This window comes from Onychostruthus taczanowskii, unplaced genomic scaffold (assembly GCF_017590055.1).
Source record: "Onychostruthus taczanowskii isolate IOZ18803 unplaced genomic scaffold, ASM1759005v1 scaffold110, whole genome shotgun sequence".
NCBI classification, from domain to species: domain Eukaryota; kingdom Metazoa; phylum Chordata; class Aves; order Passeriformes; family Passeridae; genus Onychostruthus; species Onychostruthus taczanowskii.
The window spans coordinates 508,275-526,122 of NW_024497630.1; the positions used below are offsets into that span (position 1 = coordinate 508,275).

Sequence of the window (17,848 nt, forward strand, 5' to 3'; positions counted from 1 at the left end):
GCACAGTGAGGGACACAGGCTGGTCCTGGGGTCCATGCGATGGTCCTGGGGAGAGCAAACTTTATTTTTGACCTGCTCCATGCCCAGTTCTGACCAGAGCTGTGTGGGGACCTCAGTGATTCTGGGGGTGCACTGGCCATGGGAGCAGGTGCAGGGGTGTCCCATGGAGTCCTCCCACCAGCACACAGGAAATTTGCCCCAGGGAAAGGCATAGGCTCAGGCTGGTGATTTTGGGACAGTACCTGCTCTTACACCCCAGGAAGAGCTGCTTGTCTGTGTGTTTTCCTGCCCCTGGGACATCCCTGGCCCCAGCCCAAACAGCAAAACACTGCTCTGCCCTTCCCCTCCCTGTCCCTGTCCTCCCGGTGTCCTGTCCCCGACGTGAGGCCCTGGGGCCCGCCAGGCTCATGTGAGGAGGGATTTAATCTCCTTAGGGGCTCAGGGCCAGGCAGGGGGGCCTGCTGCACCCCCACGCTCTGAGCACTCCAATGCACCTATTGTTTGGGGCTGGGAGCTGGGGGTGGGGGGCATGGGACCCCCTGCTCCCCACACATCCCTCCTTTCCCCCAGGAGCAGAGCAGGGTGTTCCAGAGGAGGAGGGATGACCCTTCCTTGGTGCTGGGGCTGTGCAGGAGCTGGAAGAGGACTGGATGGCTCTGGAGGGGCTCACTCATTTCCAGGGGGATTTTGGGGTCCAGGAGCTGGGATGTTTGGCTTCTCCCTGCACAATCCCCCACTCCTTCCTTCCCCATCCCTCTGCCAGCAGTGGCCAGGTGGTTTGGGAGCCTTGGGCTCACACGTGTGTGGGAAGCCAAAGCCACCCAGCCCAGCTCCCCCTGGCCCCACTGTCCCAAGGCTCCCTAATCCTGGCACAGAGACATTCTGTGTGCACCCAGGGTATTTTTATCCTCTTACTGCTGCCTGTTTCCTGTCCAGCTGCGGATGCTTCAGGCCAGCTCTGCCTCGCCAGCAGGGTGGCTCAGAGCTCATTGGGTTTGGGGGGATGTTGAGGTGGCTCGAGGTTGTTTTTCCTGTGTCTCAGTTTAAAACAAACACAAAAGGTCAGGAAAGTTCAGCCTGATCCCCAAAGTCTAGAGCCAGGTCGGGAGTATGGGAGTCCATGGAGATGGGTATTGCTGGGTGCCACCTCCATGGTGGGGAGCCCTGACTGGGATAGGGATAGGGCTTTGGGTCTGGATCTGGCCCAGGATGGAGGCTCCATCCTTACTCAGCAGCTGGAGCGAGGAGGGACAGAGGAGCACTCCCCCCTACGAGGGCTGCAGGGGCCTCAGAGGGCGTGGGCTGGGGGTCCTGGGCACAGGAACCCCCACCTGGGGCCAAACTGGGCCATGAGCCACTGGGACAGCACTTCTGTCCCCTCTGGGATCACATTTCTGTCCCCTTTGAGACAGCACCTCTGTCACCTCTGGGATCCTACTTCTGTCCCCTTTGGGCCAGCACTTCTATCCCCTCTGGGATCACACTTCTGTCCCCTCCACTGGTGCTGCAGTTTGGGGTGAAGGAAGGGCACTGGCTGGGGGACAGGGCTGGACGGTTTCCGTACCTGGATGGGGACTCTGCCGTGTCCTTTCCCTGGAGGGCACAGGCAGAGCCAAGGCCTTGAGCGTCCCCAGAGTCCCTCCTGCAGCCAGAGCAGAGCAGGGTAAGGGCAGGTTTGAAGCCCCCAGCCAGGGGGGCACAGGGGCCCAGGCTGGGCATGGGGGACGTCGGGTGTCCAGCCAAGAGGGGTTTAAGTCTCATTTGGGGCATAAATGAGGCTTTTGATGGCCGGGGCCTGCGTGCCACAGTCATGAGACCTTGTTCAGAGGCCGAGCTCAGTCATGAGATCCAGGAAACTGAATTAAAGCATCTTAAGGAGCTTTTTTCCAAGCTCTGCTCTGGTTTTCCACGTGCTTGTCATATGAACAAAGATGGTATAAAAGGGCAGAGGGGAAGGATCCCATCGGTGGTCAGGCTGGGAGAAGGGACGGCGTTGGGAGAGGATGTCGGGGTGAGGGGCACAGCACAGTGCTGGCTGAGGCGGAGGGAAGAGACAGGAAAGGACAGGAGACAGGAGGCTGTGTTGGCTCTGCTGAGTGAGGTGGAGGCCTTGGAGTCAGCAGGGACAGTGGGGACAGGTGTGGGGGCAGACCTGGGGGAGCAGAGCTCCTGTCCCCCTCCCTGAGCAGCGCAGAGCTGTGAGAGCCCGACGAGCCCGCGGCTGCACCCGACACCGGCGGCACCTCCCTGGTGAGACACGGGCAGGGGGGCAGGGGGGGCACCACAGCCCTGGGACACCACAGCCCTGGGGACATCACAGCCCTGTGACACCCACAGACCCGGGACACCCACAGACCTGGGGACACCACAGCCTCGGGGACATCACAACCCTGGGGACACCCTGAGAGTGCACCCACAACCTTGGGGGGCACCCAGAACTCATGAGTGGCACCCAGAACCCGGGGGGCACCCAGCCCTGCCCTGCTGGCTGGGGCTGGGGACAGGGGTGGCAGGTGGTGGCTCCTGAGGGTCCCTGAGCTGGGCTGGGACCCTGGGCCTGGGTGGGAATCCATGGGATGGCCCCACCCTGCTCTGCCTGTGCACACAGCACACACGTGTGCATGCACAGGTGTGCACACACACAAGAGTGTGCACAGCCCTGCTGAGACCTGCACACACACGCAGGAGGTGTCCACAGACACACGGACCTGCACACACACAGATGTGCACTCACACACAGATGTGCACTCACACTCACACAGATGTGCACACACACACAGAGATGTACACAACACACATGCACAGGCACACACACACAGATGTGCACAGGCACACACACACAGATGTGCACAGGCACACACACACAGATGTGCACACACCCCTGAGCAGCCCCACGCCCCCTCTGCCCCCTCTGCTCACCCTCGGGTTCCACAGCAGTCCCTGCACCACCGGCCCCACTGCACCTCACCCCCGCCTCTCCCAAACCACCCCCAGGGACCGCAGCCCTGCCAGGGCTGTGCCTTGCACCAGGGAGACCCTCGGGCTGCTTTTCACCTCCTGGAGATGTGGGGCAGCCCGAGAATCTCCAGCTGCCTCTGATCCCCCAGCTCCCCTGGCTCCATGGGATCCCCAGGATGCCATAGGGTCCCTCAGCTCCTGGGATCACCCCAGACCCCCGGATCCCTCAGCTGCTCGGGATTTCCCAGCTCCGCAGAATCCCCCAGCTCCCCGGGATCCTCCAGCTCCCCTTGCTGTCCCCTCACGTCTCTCCTCTGTCCGCAGGAGCTCTCGCAGGAGTGCGGGGCCGGGCCCGCTGCCCCCTGTGAGCTTCCCTTTGTCATCCTATGCCTGAGCGTTCCTGGAGGCTGGGACGGCCAAGGGAGGCCCACGGGCTGCCACAGCCCCGCGGTGACAGCGCCCGCACAGCACCCGTGGGACCCGCAGCCGGGCTGGGACACCCTGCGGCACCCAAGTGTCCCTTGGGGGGCCACAACATCGCCGTGGGGCGCCGGGAGCCGCCCCTTCGTGGCAAAGCAGTGTCTTGTAGGGGCCAGAGCATCCCCTTAGGAACATCCTGGGGGAGGAAAATCCCATAGTGGGATCAGAATGTCCTGGAGGAGGGGTTGGGATGCACCCCCTTCTTGTGCCAGGAGTGCCTGTGGGGAGCTGGAAAAGGGGAAGGGAAAGCATCCCTTTGGGGTGCCAGAAGAACATGGGGAGCTGGAAACACCCCTGGGGAGCTGGGGCATCCCCCAGGGTGGCTGGTACCCTGTGGGCTGGGGCTGGAGCTGGGGGTGGGCAGGGGGGAGGCAGCAGCCAGGCCATTGCCCAGGATGTGGATGGGATTATGGGGTGTCACAGAGAGCCCCTGACTGGGAAGGAACTCCCGGGGGAACACGGACTGTGGGGTGTTAAATGCAGGGTGGTACCAGGATGAGGTACTGGGGGTACTGGGAACAATGTCACCATGCTGGTCAGCCCATCCCTGGGAAGATGTGACCCCATGTGGGGAAAGCCCTGTTCTCCCAGCTCTGTTCCCTCCTCCATCTTCACAAACCCACCCGGCCCCTCGTGCTGAGGCTGGAAAAGTTCCCACGTGGATGCAGAGAAAATCTCCCCCACGGGGAGCAGAAACTCCTCCTGGGTGCTCGGATGGAGTGATGCAGAGCAAGGAACAGGGAGTGGGGGTCTGTGGGGGGAGGCTCTGGTCACACCAGCGTCTGGTTTCCACTTTTTTGGGTTCTTCTCCCAAAACTCGAGCCCATTCACCCAGCTGGGGGTGGATGGCAGGGCAGGGATCAGCTGGGGGGGCAGGGCTGGAGGGTGGGGATGAGATTCCAGGGGACCCCCAGCCCCAGGCTGGATGTGACCTCTGCTCTGGGAAGTGACCCAGGAGCAGCCCTGGAGCTGCTCCTGGTGGGTGGGGGACACCCAGCAAGGCGTGAGGTCACCCTGGCACCAGGGCAGCCCCTGTGTTCCCAGCACAGTTTGTGTCCCCCTGTCACAGGGGACAGGTCCCTGTGTCACTGTCACCTAGCACAGTGTGTCACCCTGTGTGCCCCAGCACAGTGTGGTGTCTCTCTGTCACTGGGGACAGGTCCCTGTGTCCCCCAGCACAGTGTGGTGTGTCCCTGTCACAGGGGACAGGTCCCTGTGTCACCCTGTGTCCCCCAGCACAGTGTGGTGTGTCCCTATCACAGGGGACAGGTCCCTATGTCGTTGTCACTCAGCACAGTGTGGTGTGTCCCTGTCACAGGGGACAGGTCCCTGTGTCACTCAGCACAGTGTGGTGTGTCCCTGTCACAGGGGACAGGTCCCTGTGTCACTCAGCACAGTGTGGTGTGTCCCTGTCACAGGGGACAGGTCCCTGTGTCACTCAGCACAGTGTGGTGTGTCCCTGTCACAGGGGACAGGTCCCTGTGTCACTCAGCACAGTGTGGTGTGTCCCTGTCGCAGGGGACAGGTCCCTGTGTCCCCCAGCAGCAGGAAGGGCTGTGCCAGGGGTGACTGTGGCCCCGATGCAGTGACACCTCCCTGCCTGGCCCTCCTGGGGAGGCGAGGCCAAACCCCTGTCCCCCTTGTCCCTGCAGAGGTCAGTGACAGCCCCACCCTGTGCCCCCCTGCCCCACTCGTCCCCTCCTCCCCTGGAATCAGAGCCTCTGTCTGGGGGTCCCCCTCACTCCTCTGCAGAGGCTCAGGGGCTCTGAGGTGCTGGGGTCAGGTTTGGGGGTCCCTTGCTCAGTCCAGGAGGCTGGGGGGGGGTTTGGGTCCTGAGCAGGGCTGGAGGGATTCCCTGGAGTGCTGGGCAGGATGGGGGAGTTTGGGGGTGCTGCTTGCAGAGGAGCTGCCTGGGTGGGCACAGGGACCCTCGGGGCCTTGCCCAGTGCTCTTGACTGCGAGCTGAGTGGGCATCCCAGTGAACTGAGCTTAGGTGAGCAGGCAACAGCAAGACCAGCATCGATTTTGGGAAGGTTTTCCATGTGGAGTCCTCCAGGTCTGAGCAGAAACAAGTATTTTATTTTATTTTATTTTATTTTATTTTATTTTATTTTGGTGGTTTGTGAGTTGAGGAAGCACAGGATGAGAATTGTAAGGCAGGGAAATATCCTGTGTGTCTCCGCTTTTACGTTGTGTGTCTTTCTTGAAGCTTCTCTGTCACAGCTGAAGTTTTATAAAATAGATTTAACCACGCCATAAAAATAAAAACACTCTGCTTTTGTGGGGGGAAGATGAGCTTGCTCTCCCAGGCCTGGTGGGGAGGGGGTCTCAGCACAGCCCTCCCCCAGTACCTGCAGAGCACCTCGTGCCAGGGCCAGGCTTCTGCCTGAGGGAAGGCAGCTTATCTCTTGGGTCTCCTGCTTTTTAGAAGCTTTTTATGGATTATTCAGGATTCCCAGGGTCAGCAGCTGCTGGTTCTGCTCAGTGCTGGGTTCCTGGGCTCTGCTGGGATGCTGTGGGAGTGATGGGCAGGAGGAGGCAGCAGCGTGTGTCCAATTTGGAAAACAAAGGGGTTTTTTTTCACTTAAGACTATTACAAAACACAGTTTTGCAACCTTTCCCTCATCCCTCCCTTTGGCCAAGGCCAGCTCCTCCTCGTGCACCTTCCTCTGCATCACCCAATTGTTCCTGGCATTGCCCTTGAGCTTCCCATCTCTCCTTGCACAAGAGGTGAGGCTCTCCTGGATCGTCCTGTTTCTCCAGGCTGGGCTGTCCTGTTCCACTCCACAGGATTTCCCCTCGGAGGGCTTGGTCCTTGCTGGCCCGAGAACAGCCTCACCTGCTGGAGGTGGAGTCTCCCTGCTCTGCACACCCAGGCAGGGGCAGTGCCAGTGATTCCCAGGAGCTGTGGATGCCCCTGTCTGGGTTGGAACAGACAGGTGTCTGCTAAGGAAGGCAGGAGCCTCCCCTGAAACAGAAAATGTAAACCCCCCCTCTCTGAATTATTATAATAATTTTGAAATTAAAAGGCTCTCAGGCAAAGATATGGGAATAGGAATAACAACTCTTTATTAGGGAAGAAAATAAAAATAAAATTTAAAATGTAGCAACACAAAACAACCCTGCCAGAGTCAGAACAGGCCCTGCCCCCTGTGTGTCAGGGTGGTGGCACAGCCCCATCCCACGGTGGCTCAGCCCTCCTGCAGTGCCAGCTGTGGTTCTGCTGGAGCAGGGATCCTGCACAAGGCTGGAGTTTTCCTCTGAAGCTCCAGGGCTGCTGGAGATGGGCCTGCTCTCCCTCTGGGAATGCAGGGCAGGAGAAAGCTGCTCCTCTGGGAATGCAGTGGGCAAAGGCTGCTGGGCTGTTCCAGGCTCAGATTGTATCCAGGTAGGAATGCTTGGCTCCTGCCCTGGGCAGAGCATCTCCCCATGGGATGCTGGAATTTGATCAGCCATGCAGGGACACTCAGTGGCCATGGACAGCAGAGATCTCCTGGAGGGAGGGTTGGCTGTGGGAGAGATAAAGAAAAAACTGCCCCATGAACAGAGATAACTGCCCCAGCTCTGACAGATGGGAACAGAACACACACCCCCAGCCACATCTTCCAACCTAAGACAGCCCCTCACCTGACTGATCCCCACAGGCTCTAGGCCCCTGCTCTGAGCTCAGCCAAAGTGCTGTCACTGCGTGCCTCAGTTTCCCCGCTGGTGAATGCAGGTGTGGTGACCACCTGGGGCAAGGAGGGGGCTGGGCCCTCATGGGATGTGGAACCAGTTCTTGGCCTGGCCTCAGCCTCAGGTCACTGCCCAAACCCGTCCAGTGTCCTGCTGCTCCTGAGGAAGCTGAAGCCGTGCTGGGGCTCAGGGAGCTGGTTTGAGGTGCTCCCTGCTGGGGTGGATGGGCCGCGCTGGGGCTGGTGGTCCGTGGCAGTCCATGCTGGGACGTGCTGAGGCAGTGGGGTGTAACTGGGGCTGGTGGTCCGTGCTGGGACTGGGCTGGCAGTCCATGCTGGGACGTGCTGAGGCAGTGGGGTGTACTGGGACCAGGGCAGTGGTCTGTGCTGGGAAGGTGGTCCGTAGTGGTGTTAAAAACAGGACCAGACTCCCAGTACTAAAAGTGATTTCAGCATTTGTTATAATAAAAAGAAAGGCCTAAAGCAGGGGGGCTTGCAGGCCGAGCAGGAGCGCTCCCGTCGAGGATGGGGCTTCTTCAGCAATGTCCCCGATGCTCCAGGTGGGCAGCACACTGGGTCAGATGTCCCTTTACATCCTGGTTTTTGTCCCTTTGGATTGGTTTCTTTTTGGATCCTTCATTTGCACAAAGGTTTAAGGCGCTTGATTGGCCCATTACAGTTCAGTCCAGGCTGGCTGGTTTGGCTGGGGGTGGTGCACTTTACTCAGGGGTAACATGGTACATTGAGTGCCGTATTTCTTATAACTACCCTTTTAAACTCTTTTACAATAACCAAACTAATAGTACATGTTTAACAATTACCAACTATTTCACAACCGTTTCTAACCTATTTTTAACAGTGGTCTATGCTAGGGACTGATCCATGCTGGGGCTGGTGGTCCATGGTGGAACATGCTGGGAATACTGGAATGTGCTGGGGCAGTGGTCCATGCTGGGAATACTGGAATGTGCAGGGGCAGTGGTCCATGCTGTGAATACTGGAATGTGCAGGGGCAGTGGTCCAAGCTGGGAATACTGGAATGTGCAGGGGCAGTGGTCCAAGCTGGGAATACTGGAATGTGCAGGGGCAGTGGTCCATGCTGGGATCTGCAGGCTCTGCCGGCGTGCTCCATGGTGCTCCACCGTGGTCTGTGCTGGGGACGCTGGGCTGACGGGCCACAGAGCAAGGAGCCCGTGACCATCACTGTGCCCACAGCAGGGTGAGGTGGCTGCAGCCCCCAGCCAAACCCAGCCGAGGCTGGATTAGAGAATCCTGGAATATCCTGAGCCGCGAGGGAACCCTAAGGATCGTCGAGTCCAACTCCCGGCCCTGCAGACACCTTTGTGCGGGGACGGGGCTGGATCCACGTTCGCTGCGGATCCCCCTGAGGCCATTCCGGGATCCTGTGGCAGCTCCCGGCCCTCCCTCAGCCCCGCCCGCCTCGCCCCGCTCTCAGGCGCGCCGCGGGCAGCCCTGTGCGGGCAGCGGCGTCGCGGGGTCCTCGCTGCCGCGCCCGGCGCTCCCAAGATGGCGGCGGGGCCGGTACCGGCCGTGTGAGGCGGGAGCGCGTCCCGGCCGCCCGCGGCTCCTCCGCCCGCCCGGCCCCGCTCCCGCCCCGTAGCCGGCGGGATGCTCAGATCCACCGGCTACTTCCGCGGCATCGACTGCCCGTTCCTCAACGCCGGAGGGTCGGGGCCGGGCCGGGGGTGCCGCAGGCCCTACTGCCACTTCCGCCACCCCCCGGTGGCCCCGGCGCCGTGCGGAGCCTCCGGAGCCTCAGGCGACCCCAGCGTGGGGCTCCCGCTCGGACACGGCGCAGGTACGGCCCGGCCCGGCCGCGGTGCCCCCTCACCTTCCCGCGACCCCGTCCCCGGGCTGCGGCTGTTCCCGTCCCCGCCGCCCCCAGCCCGGTCGTGCTTTCCTCCCCCCCGCTCCGTGTGTTTTCCCTCCGGCCTGGCCTCCCCTTCTGCCGCCTGCCCACCGTTCGGGGCCCGGGTCACCCCTCCGCAGTGCGGCGATCCCGGGCTCTGTCGGTGCGTCCCGGCCGTGCCGGGGCTCTGTGGCTGCGTGTGCCCGGCCCGGCCGTGGCTGTCAGCTCGCCCCGCTCCCGGGGAGGGTTTGGAGGAGCTGTGCGGCCCCAGCGGGTGAGGGTGGCTGGGCTCGGTGGGGTCCCGCCGTGGCGCTGCTCAGCGGGTGTTGGGGAGCAGCGTCCCGAGGCTCCGGGACAGCCCCGGCGCTGCCCCGCTCCCGTTCTTTGTCGCCCCGGGCACCGGGCTCACGTGGCGCTGAGGCGTCAGCGCCGAATTGCTCCGCTGCTGACAGCTCCGTTAGAGCCAGAGCTGCCTGGAGCGGGAGGCCGGGCTCTCCGGGGGGCTGTGGTCAGCCAGACCCCCCCGTGAGGGGCGTGTGGGGCACTGCCAGGCTTCTCAAAGGCAGCTGGCACAAAAAGCCAGTGAATCAGGAGTACCCTGAGTTGGAACAGACCCACAGGGATCAATAGTGAGCTATTGTTGGCCGTCCTTCAGCAGCTCTTGTCATTTTATTTATACACATTATTTGCTGTTCTGCTGATTTATTGGGAGAAAAAAACCTTCATTCTTCTCCCCAGAAGAGCCCTGCTGGCTTTCTTTGTGTCAAAGCTTTGTTATTTCTGTTAGATATGATGGGATATTAATGCTGGTGTGGACAGTCTCTAATAATGTGAAGCAGAAATTGCCAAAACAAAGCCTAGTTTGTATTTTTTATGTGTGCTTACTTAACTTTGGGTTGCTCTCAAGTTTGGAAGAGGATTAATTATTGATGTCTCCTGGTTACCAGGCCAGCTTACCACCACTACCAGTTTAGTTTAAAATAAAAGAAGTATTCTCAGGGCTGTCACAGGCAGATAATTGTTAGAAAGACAAAGGTGGTTTTTTTTGCCAATTTTGGTGTTTTGAATTTTAAGAGCTCCCTAGAATGCTTTAGGATGGTTCTTTAGATGATGTTATAATTATCTTTCAGTGTGCTGTTCCTGCACATCTTTAAATATCTGAGTGGAGTGTCAGTTTTGGAGCTGGAATTGCTCATTTTGGCCTGCACCAGGTGCTGCTGTGCTTGATTACAGCTGGGGCTGGGTTTGGAGTTTGAAGTGGGGCAGGGAAAACCTCTGTATGCCCCTGGGAAGTGTGTGAGGCTCCCAGAGCTGGCTGGAAGTGTTGGTGTAACCTGAGTGTGAAAGGCAAGGAAAATACCCCAGTGCCTTGCTAGGCTTGGCCTGGGCGTGTCAGAGGCAGGGGGAGCAGGCTGAGTTTTGGGAAGTAAGAGTTTCCTTACCATCATGGAATTGTAAAGGTTGGAAAAGCCTTCCAAGTTAATAAAATCCAATCCCTGTCCTCTAGAGCCACAGCCATGCATTGTTTGGACACTTCCAGGGTTGGGGACTCCACCCCTGCCCTGGGCAGCCCCTTCCAGTGCTTGACAACTTTTTCTATGAAAGAAATATATTTTATTAATTCTATATTCTATATATTCTATATATTCTATATTCTATATATTCTTAATTTCTTTATATAATTATTTATAGAATTTCTTATAAATTCTTATAAAATTTGTTAGAAATTCTTATTCTTATATTCTTAATATTCTATTATATTATTATTCTTATTTCTTAATATAAATTCTTATACAGAATCTATTCTGTATAATTTCTGCCTTTTCTTAATATCCAACTTAATCTACAGCACTTAGAGAAGAGTTTTTTTGGCAGGTGAAACCCCCAGTGTGGGCCTGGTTTCCGGAAGGTTCTGCCGCTTGTGAAAGAAGCAGGATGACGAGGCAGGGCTCCAGGCACTGCTCCCTGCAGCCAGCTCACAGCCCGTTCCTGCCTCTTCCCAAACTCTTGGCATCCAGCACATGGCACAGCTGGCATGACAGGGATCTGTGAGTTCTGTCTGAGCTCAGGGTTCGCCTCCAGCCATTTTTTAATGTTGGTTCTGTGTTGGCTCCCAGCTGCAGAGCTGCCCCAGCCCTGGGGAACAGCAGCAGGAGGACGTGGAGCTGCTGGAGCCAGGCCAGAGGAGGCCACGGAGATGCTGCCAGGGCTGGAGCCCCTCTGCTCTGGAGCCAGGCTGGCAGAGCTGGGGGTGCTCACCTGGACAAGAGAAGGCTCCAGGGAGAGCTCAGAGCCCCTTGCAGGGCCTGAAGGGGCTCCAGGAGAGCTGCAGAGGGACTGGGGACAAGGCCTGGAGGGACAGCACACAGGGAATGGCTGCCACTGCCAGAGGGCAGGGCTGGATGGGATCTTGGGCAGGAATTGTTCCCTGGCAGGGTGGGCAGGCCCTGGCACAGGGTGCCCAGAGCAGCTGGGGCTGCCCCTGGATCCCTGGCAGTGCCCAAGGCCAGGCTGGACAGGGCTTGGAGCAGCCTGGGACAGTGGAAGGTGTCCCTGCCATGGCAGGGGTGTCACTGGATGGGCTGCAAGGTCTCTTCCCACCCAAACCATTCTGGGATTCTGTGATTCCAGTTGAGAAATGGGAGATGAGCAATGGACCTGCTGCAATCTCAGGCTTTTAGAACAGACTCCAGCAGGTCACAAAATGTTCCTGATTCCTTTAGGAGCAGGAGACACTTTTGCAGTTATTCTGCAGTGCTTGGCTCAGCTTCCTGGGAAGGATTCTGGCTGAAGTGCTCCTCTCACTCCCTGCCTGCCCGAGGCTCCTGGCCTGGAAGGATCTGTAGGATTTACACTAGAGGGTGTAGTAGCTCAGCCAGAACCAGGCAACCATCTTCTGGGAGCAAGTTCTCCATCCCCCAGGGCTTGCTCCCTGCCGGGGGAACTGCCTGTCTTGTTTTGAAGTAGCCTCCTAACCATGCACGTGGGCAGGTCTGACCTATTTAATCACATCACTCGATAGAGAAGCTTTACAAGTGTAATTTTTTTGCCAAGGCAGGTGGGTTTCTACACCAAGAGCTACAGCACAGATTGGTGTTTTCTGGGATGGTGCCTAGAAAAAAGGGATAACATCTAAAGGAGCAGCCTGCTAAGCATATTGATTCGAGGCTGGGGCTGGCTTTGATGTTTGAGGATCACCAGAGGATTGGCAGGAACCCCAAAACTCTCGGTGCAATTTCATAGCTTTGAAAGGAGCTTTTGAAAACTGCAAGTGGAGCTGGCCCTGGCAGGTTGTGGGAGGGGGGGCCATGTACATGTGCCAGGTGGAGCAGAGAGGATGTGGAAAGAGCAATTTGTGGGATGTAGCACTATTCCCACCCTTTTTTTGCCCACCCTCACGGCTCCAGGTTTCCCAGGGTTCAGGTGTTGATGACATGATCTCTGTTTTGCACACACAGTGCTGCTGTGCTCCCAGGCACTGGGGGACAGTGCTGCAGAGCCCTCCATGCCCCTTGGAGATCTGCAGGAGCACGACTGAGTTTTCCTTGGCTGCTGCTGGATGTGGTAGGGGTTCCCTTTCCTTCCTGTCTGGAAGCAGCTCCATGTACAAACATGTTGAGTGAGGGGCACTTTTGAGCCGGGGTCTGAAACATGGAATGCTTGGTGTGGGAAATCCATTCCCATGTTTTATTGCAGGGATTGCCTGTGTGGTAGCAGAATGTGGGTGCCTTGGAGGTTTGTGAAAATTCTGTGCTGGCTGAGCACTGAGGCTGATGAGGTTTTCTGTCCAGGACTGGGAATTTGGAGATTGCAAATTCTCATCCTGCCTTGAAGGTTTGTGAAAATTCTGTGCTGGCTGAGCACTGAGGCTGATGGGGTTTTCTGTCCAGGACTGGGAATCTGCAGATTGCAAATTCTCATCCTGACTTGGCTGAAGTGCTTTTTCCATCTCTGAGACGACTAAAACCCACCTGCTTCAGAGCAGGATGAAAAGATTATTGAATGTGTGTGAAGTGCTTTGAAAGCGTGTGCTGTAAGGAGGAGGGAAGAGCTGCCTTCAGTCCTAAAAGCGTCTTTTCAAGAGCTGTAGAGGGGAAAAATAGGTCTCTCTTTAAAGTCGAGGTCCTGAGTATGCTGAAAGACATAAAAGAGGCATAATAACAGCTCTTCATAAATATCTTAAGGTAGGCAGCCCTGGTTTGCTGGTCTGATGCTGTCAGGGGGTGTTTTGGAGTTGGATGTTTTTGAACCAAGAGCAGAAAGCTGCTTCCAGGTCTGGAGCTCTGAGCTCTTTTGTCTGCACTGATCACAGAATCCTGGAATGTGCAGAGCTGGAATGGACCCTCAGGGATGCTCAGCCCAGCCCCTGTCCCTGCACAGCCACCCCAACAAGCCCACCCTGAGCACCCCTGGCAGCTCTTGGAGCTCTGGCAGCCTTGGGGCCGGGACCATTCCCTGGGCAGCCTGGGCAGTGCCAGCAGCCTCGGGGGCAAGAACCTTTCCCTGAGCTCCATGCCAAGCCCTGGCACAGCTCCAGCCACTCCCTCAGGTCCTGATCCTTGTGTTCTTGTGGGATGGGAAGAGCCAGGCAGGCTTTCAGCACCCTGCCTGAAGTACTTTGTTCTGCAGTGGAGTGTGCTGAGCTCCTCAGCAGTTTTCTGATGTGGTCCAGTTTGTGGAGAAGTTTTCTGGCTGTGTGGATTCTCTATCTGGGTGTACAAAGCTTTGCTGGTTAGACCTGGATCAAATCTGTGGAAGGTGTCAGGGACAGAATTCTGCTCCTCTGTGATTGGCACAGTGAGCTGCTGCAATACTGTTAGACTCAAGTCAAGTGTGGAGAAATCCTTGGGCTTATCTCCCCAGCTTTAACCCTGGATCCTGTCACTGGTGCAGGGAGGCACTTCACCTCTCCCTTTTTCTGCCCAAAAGCAGCCACAGAGGATGGCTGTGACCAGGATGATCCCCCTAAGGGTGCTGGCACTGCCCAGGCTGCCCAGGGAATGGTCCCGGCCCCAAGGCTGCCAGAGCTGCAGGAGCGTTTGGACAGTGCTGCCAGGGGTGCTCAGGGTGGGCTTGTTGGGGTGTTTGTGCAGGGACAGGGGCTGGGCTGAGCATCCCTGAGGGTCCCTTCCAGCTCAGGATATTCTGTGGTTCTGTGATACTCGGTAAAACCTAAAGAGGCTCTGTAGAAGTTAGACCCCAGCTTGAATCACCCCATGTGGTCAGGGCCATTGTCAGGTTCCTCACACAGCACTCTGTGAGGGGCTGTGCCTGTTTGTGGGAGCAGCCCTGGCACAGGCTGGGATTTAGAGCCTTGGTGTGACTCACACTGCAGGCCATGTTCACACTGTGTTGTAGAAGGGATGAAAAAACATCTTTCCCAGTGCATTTTCCTTCCTGGAACTGATGTTGTGCACGATCATCTCAGCAAAGAGCTTTTATTACTGTGTTTGCTGCAGCAGAAGTGGAAACCCAAGTGTTTTCAGTATCATTTCACTGACAGAGCAAAGCAGGTGTTCAGTACTGGGTGCTCCAGTCCGTGAACTGGGAGGGGGCATTTCCCCCCCACATCTGTGTTTAGGAGAATAATTACCAAAATGCCACCAGTGGATTTTATTTTTAACCAAGTTTTGAAATGAAGAGTGAAAAACCGATTGGTGGTGAGGTCGGGATGTGTCTTTTCAGCAGTTTGGGATTTGTGGTGATTTCCCTGCGCTGGCGGTTGGGGCGTTCCTGTGGCTGGGCAGGTGCAGGTGCCCTTTGTGCCAGGTTTTCAGTGTGGCCTCACAGGACACTTCCTATATTTGGTTTTTCTGTGGCTGTGGGGAGATTCCGCCCTGCATCTGAGGCAGTTCCAGATGTGTGAAAAGCAGGAGGTGGGAGCAGATCTCCATCAAGCGAGCAGGATTTTGGGTTTGGCACAGCTGGAGTTGTGCCAGTGCTGGTGAGTCCCCGGCTCCTCTCCACCCACCCAGGAGTCCTGTGTCTGCAATCCCGGGATTGAAAAATTCCTCTCTTCCGTGACATTTGAACACTTCCTTTAATTTATGTTTTTAATCTCCAGCCAAGTCCCGCCGCGCCAGTGGGAAGCACAGTTCGCTAATCCAGAGCTTCCCGGAGCGCGTTCTGTGCGCTGGGCGAGGCGGAGGCGCCGGGTGGCTCCCGTGGGCTGGGGCAGGCAGCGACAGGCAGGGCCAGGCTGTGTCCCAGCCCTGCCACCTCCTCCCCTGCTGGTCCAGGCTGTGTCCCAGCCCTGCCACCTCCTGCCCTGCTGGCCCGGGGGGCTGCAGAGCTGCGGGGGTTTGTGTCGGGCTGAGGGATGGATGTTTGGGGAACCACTGCGCGCAACGCGCGGAGCTCAGAGCGAGCCGAAAGCAGCCGCAGGTGGGGAGTGGGGAGAGGAGGAGGAGGTCAGAAACTCCCCCAAGGTGAGGGCAGCAGCGCTAGCAAAGAGGAGCGGGGTCGGGAAGCCCTTGCAGCCGCTCTGAACCCCGCCGAGCTGGGAGCAGCGGAGGGTGAAGGCGGGACTGGGGCAGGTCCTGCCCCGGTTCCCACCAAGTGCTGTGTCAGCAGCCGGGCACCGCGTGCTGCCTCCAGCCCGTGCCGGGGTGTCTCGGCAGCACCGGCCGGCTCCAGCATGAACAAATACCTGCAGTGTTTATCGACCCCGGGCAGCTCAGGTAACTCTATCTGAAGTTTTTGGCGTCCTGCGGGGTGAGGTGGAGGTTTGGGGGGCGCGGCTGGGAAGGAGCAGCTGGAGAGGAGCGGGTTCTCCAGGGCGGCTTTCACGTGGTCACCATTCATTGAGCAGGAAACCCGAGTCCGGGGTCACCTGCCTCTGGAATATGTGCACTGTGCAAAAAGCCCACATTGGCTTTGGAGGGCTTGGTTTATGAGAGTTTCCATTCCCCTGTGGATTTTGGATTTTTACTGGAGAGAGGATTCTGCTGGGGGTGTTGGGTTCTGTGGTTAAAAGGGGCTGTGGAGCTGCAGGTGTCCGAGACCTAAAGGAGCTGCAGAGTTTTAATTCCAGCTTTTGAATTGTTTAAAGCCAGACAGGTTTTAAAAACAGCTGAAGTTTTACTTTTAGCCTTTCATACATCACAGCTGAAATGTTTTCATGTAATACACCTTGAAAGGTGCTTTTCTTTAGCTTTTAACTTTGTTTTCCAAGTGTCTAGTTGTGACTAAGGTGAAATAGTTGGCCTCTCCTCTCCTCTCCTCTCCTGTTTTAAAAACAGCTGAAGTTTTACTTTTAGCCTTTCATACATCACAGCTGAAATGTTTTCATGTAATACACCTTGAAAGGTGCTTTTCTTTAGCTTTTAACTTTGTTTTCCAAGTGTCCAGTTGTGACTAAGGTGAAATAGTTGGTCTCTTCTCTTCTCTTCTCTTCTCTTCTCTTCTCTTCTCTTCTCTTCTCTTCTCTTCTCTTCTCTTCTCTTCTCTTCTCTTCTCTTCTCATTTTTCACCCACACTAGTTAAAGAATCAGACAGGTGTTGAGAAGATAACTTATCTGGAGCGTGCAGAGAAAGGCTGGAAAATTGAAGGACTGGTTGGTGTTGCTGCTTGTGACTGTACTGGTTGGAGTAAGTTTTCAAGGTGCAGTTGAATGAAGTCACCAGGATACTTGAAATATTTAATTTTTTTTTTCTTTGAAAAGAAGACTTACTCTGCTAATTGCATTTTTGAGTAGATCCGTAGTTTTATCCAGCACTTTACACAGGTGATGTGGAAATGGTTTCTGGGATTTTTCTCAGAGGAAAAAAAAACCCAGTTTCTGTTAAGTTTGGTTTGGTTTTTTTTTTCCCCCCCAAACAGAATTTAAGTCTGTGTTAAGTTTGGTTTTTTTTTTTTTCCCCAAACAGAATTTAAACTTTTCCTGTATTTTGAGGAGTAACTTTATAGCTAAAATGAGAGGAGGGGATGGAAAGATCTCCAAAGAACCCAGACATTGAATATCCAGATTTTCAAATGGTGAGACTCCTTCCAGCCTGTGCATGACAGGCTGTGGGGTCAGGGTGTATTTTAGGTGCCAGTCTTTGTCCTCTGCCTGTCCTGGCCAGTCCAGCCAGTTGAGATTCTCACATTCTTTCCTAAATTATGGGAGAAATGTGCCAGTGGAGTGATTTCCTCTTAGGAAAATGTCTCACGGACCTTGATGCTGTTTGCTGTTTTCCAGCAGCGTGGGTGGGAGTGTCAGTGGTTGGCAGAGGGAGGGCAGTGATGGGTTGGGGTGGGCCAGGTCATCGTGTTCTGGCTTTTGCATCCCTGGATTGAGGTGGTGTTGCTGTGTGAGGCAGTGTCAGCCCCAGGTGTCCTTGAGGACTCCCTGTGAGGCCACCAAGAGGGTGAAGCTGCCATGCTCAGTGGCTTGGGGACCTTTCAGATTCTTGTTTTGCTGCAGCAGAGACAAAACTGCCTGTGAGAAATGATACTCACTTCCAAAAATGTAAAAGGTTTATTAAAACATTATCAAAAATACAACAGAAGACTGAATAGAGAAAATAGTGCAGTGCCAGGAGCAGAGGATTTTTCCCACCATCTGCTCACCCACACAATGGAGGTTTCACCTTTTAACCCTTTAGCTCCTCCCAAAGTTCTGCCCATTGGCTCCTTCTTCACTGTCCAGTGGAGGAGATCACTTCCTTAAACCTCAATTGGAGGTCAGGTGCTGCCATGGTAACAATCCTACCCTCCCAAATATCCCAAACCCAGGCCACCCCCTGAGAACAACAGAAGGGGGGGTAAAACACAACTATAAATCTATGAAACTTCTCTTAACACATATACAGGATATTTGCCTTTTAATTGTGAGAGTCAAGTATCACATTACTCACCCATCACATGCCCAAAATTGTGTTG

The 17,848-nt window shown here is 56.2% G+C and overlaps 1 protein-coding gene across 1 annotated transcript in view; it reads left to right on the forward strand.

The window, feature by feature from the left end:
* The first annotated feature begins 8,577 nt into the window (after positions 1–8,577).
* REXO1 (RNA exonuclease 1 homolog) overlaps positions 8,578–17,848 on the forward strand; it is a 46,386-nt gene continuing 37,115 nt past the window's right edge. Inside the window, exon 1 of the mRNA XM_041422664.1 lies at positions 8,578–8,931. Within this exon, the coding sequence (XP_041278598.1) occupies positions 8,742–8,931 (190 nt within the window). The 5' untranslated portion in view covers positions 8,578–8,741. The remainder of the gene's footprint in view (positions 8,932–17,848) is intronic.